The following is a 2304-nucleotide window of genomic DNA, read 5'->3' as shown; positions in this document are numbered from 1 at the left end:
TTTTCTTGAAATTTTTTCCGAAGAGTCTAATGCATTACATCCATATGGTAAACCAAATGATAGCCCATTTTCTAACACATACAATCCTAATTGGAGAAACCATCCCAATTTTTCATGGAGACAAAACCAACCACAAATGAACCAAGGAAACCAATTCAACATGCCAAATCCAAACCATGCCCAACCAAGTCAATCTTACCCTCCACAAAGAAAGCCTTCCTTAGAAGACACTTTACAACAATTCATGTAATCCACCCAACAAATCATGCAAAATCAATCTCAATCCATTGCCAAACTTGAGACACAATTGGGTCAACTCTCCAATGCCGTAGCTGAAAGAGAAAAAGGAAGATTTCCTAGCCAACCCGTCCCAAATCCTAAGGGCCAATATGAAGTAGGAGTCCCAAGTCATAAAGAAGAAGCTAAGTCTATTTCAACTCTTAGGTCTGGAAAACAAATTGCCAAACCCGATTATACACCTCAAGTTGAAAAAGACCAAAGTGAACCTCAAAGTTCCAACACAAATGACCTGTCAAAAGATAATGATCAAATTCTTCCTTCTATTTCAAAAGCTCATTTTCCACAAAGATTACTTCCACTCAGAAAAGGCAACCAATATAGTGACATCTTAGAAGTGTTCAAACAAGTAAGTATCAACATCCCCTTCTTAGATGCCATTAAACAAATTCCTGCCTACTCCAAATTCTTGAAAGACCTTTGCACTGTTAAAAGAAACACTAATGTTCCAAAAAGGACATTTTTAACTGAACAAGTTAGATCCATAATTCAATATAAAAGCCTTGTGAAATATAAAGATCCTGGTTGTCCAACAATTTCATGCATTATTGGTGATCATTTTATTAACAAAGCTTTACTTGATTTAGGAGCTAGTGTGGATTTATTGCCTTATTATGTTTATAAGCAACTTGGTCCAGGAGAATTAAAACCAACTTCTATAACACTTCAATTAGTTGATCGTTCTGTGAAAATTCCTAGAGGTATTATAGAAGATATTTTAATTAAAGTGGATAAATTCTATTTTCCTGTTGATTTCATTGTTCTTGATACTCAACCTGTTGAAAATGCTCATGCTCAAATACCCATCAATTTAGGTAGACCATTTTTAGCTACATCTAATGCAATTATCAATTGTCGTAATGGTGTATTGAAATTATCTTTTGGAAACATGACTGTTGAATTAAATGTTTTTAATGTTGCTAAATTTGTTGAATGTGAGGAAATACATGAAGTGAACATGATTAACACGGAAAATATTTTTGAAATGGACATGAATGAATCTTTTGAAACTTATGCAAAAATGTTTGGAATGTGCTTAAATGTTGATGATTTTAATCATGATGTCAATTCTTTGCTTGAGTCTACCCCATTAATGGATATTGAAGAGTGGAAAGCCAAAATTGAACCATGTATTCCATTAGAGCATGTTGAGTCAACTCCTCAACCACCAAAGTTAGATCTCAAACCTTTGCCTGACACTTTGAAATATGCATTTCTAGGAGAGTCTAACACTTATCATGCCATCATTGCATCTGATTTAGATGAAAAACAAGAAGCAAAGTTGTTAGATATCCTTAGAAAACATAAAAAGGCCATAGGTTGGACCATGGGAGACATTAAGGGAATTAGCCCAACTGTGTGCATGCATAGAATTCATTTAGAAGAAAATGCTAAGCCCTCCCGAGAAAGTCAAAGAAGATTAAATCCAAACATGAAAGAGGTAGTAAGAGATGATGTAATAAAAATGTTAGATGTAGGGATCATTTACCCTATTTCTGACAGTCCATGGGTTAGTCTAGTTCAAGTTGTTCCAAAAAAGTCTGGGATCACTGTTGTTAAAAATGAACAAAATGAGTTAATCCCTACTAGAGTCTAAACTGGGTGGAGAGTGTGTATAGACTATAGAAAGTTGAATAGTGTCACTAGGAAAGACCACTTCCCATTACCCTTCATTAACCAAATGCTTGAAAGGTTAGCTAGCCATGCCTATTATTGCTTTCTTGATGGGTATTCAGGATATAACCAAATTCCCATTGCCCCCTAAGATCAAGAAAAGACTACCTTTACTTGCCCTTTTGGAACCTTTGCATATCATCGAATGCCTTTTTGTCTTTGTAATGCTCCTGCAACATTTGAAAAATGTATGATTGCAATATTTACTGATATGTTTGAAAGAAATCTTGAAGTGTTTATGGATGATTTTTCTGTATTTGGAAATTCTTTTGATGATTGTTTGCACCATCTTTCTCTTGTTTTAATTCGTTGCAAAGAAATGAATTTAGTTCT

The 2304-nt window shown here is 34.5% G+C and overlaps 1 protein-coding gene across 1 annotated transcript; it reads left to right on the top strand.

Moving 5' to 3' along the window:
* The first annotated feature begins 265 nt into the window (after positions 1 to 265).
* Positions 266 to 1894, top strand: LOC133032254 (uncharacterized). The gene has a single exon (XM_061106134.1). It carries the CDS (start codon positions 266 to 268, stop codon positions 1892 to 1894), a length of 1629 nt encoding a protein of 542 aa, XP_060962117.1.
* The last annotated feature ends 410 nt before the right edge of the window (positions 1895 to 2304 follow it).

This window comes from Cannabis sativa, chromosome X (assembly GCF_029168945.1).
Source record: "Cannabis sativa cultivar Pink pepper isolate KNU-18-1 chromosome X, ASM2916894v1, whole genome shotgun sequence".
NCBI classification, from domain to species: Eukaryota; Viridiplantae; Streptophyta; class Magnoliopsida; order Rosales; family Cannabaceae; genus Cannabis; species Cannabis sativa.
The sequence above is the reverse complement of the archived record's forward strand: the minus strand, read 5'-3'. Positions and strand labels throughout refer to the sequence as shown.

Bases quoted from the DNA above. Each gene is read 5' to 3' on its own strand.
- LOC133032254 (XM_061106134.1), top strand. From the start codon at position 266: ATGCAAAATCAATCTCAATCCATTGCCAAACTTGAGACACAATTGGGT.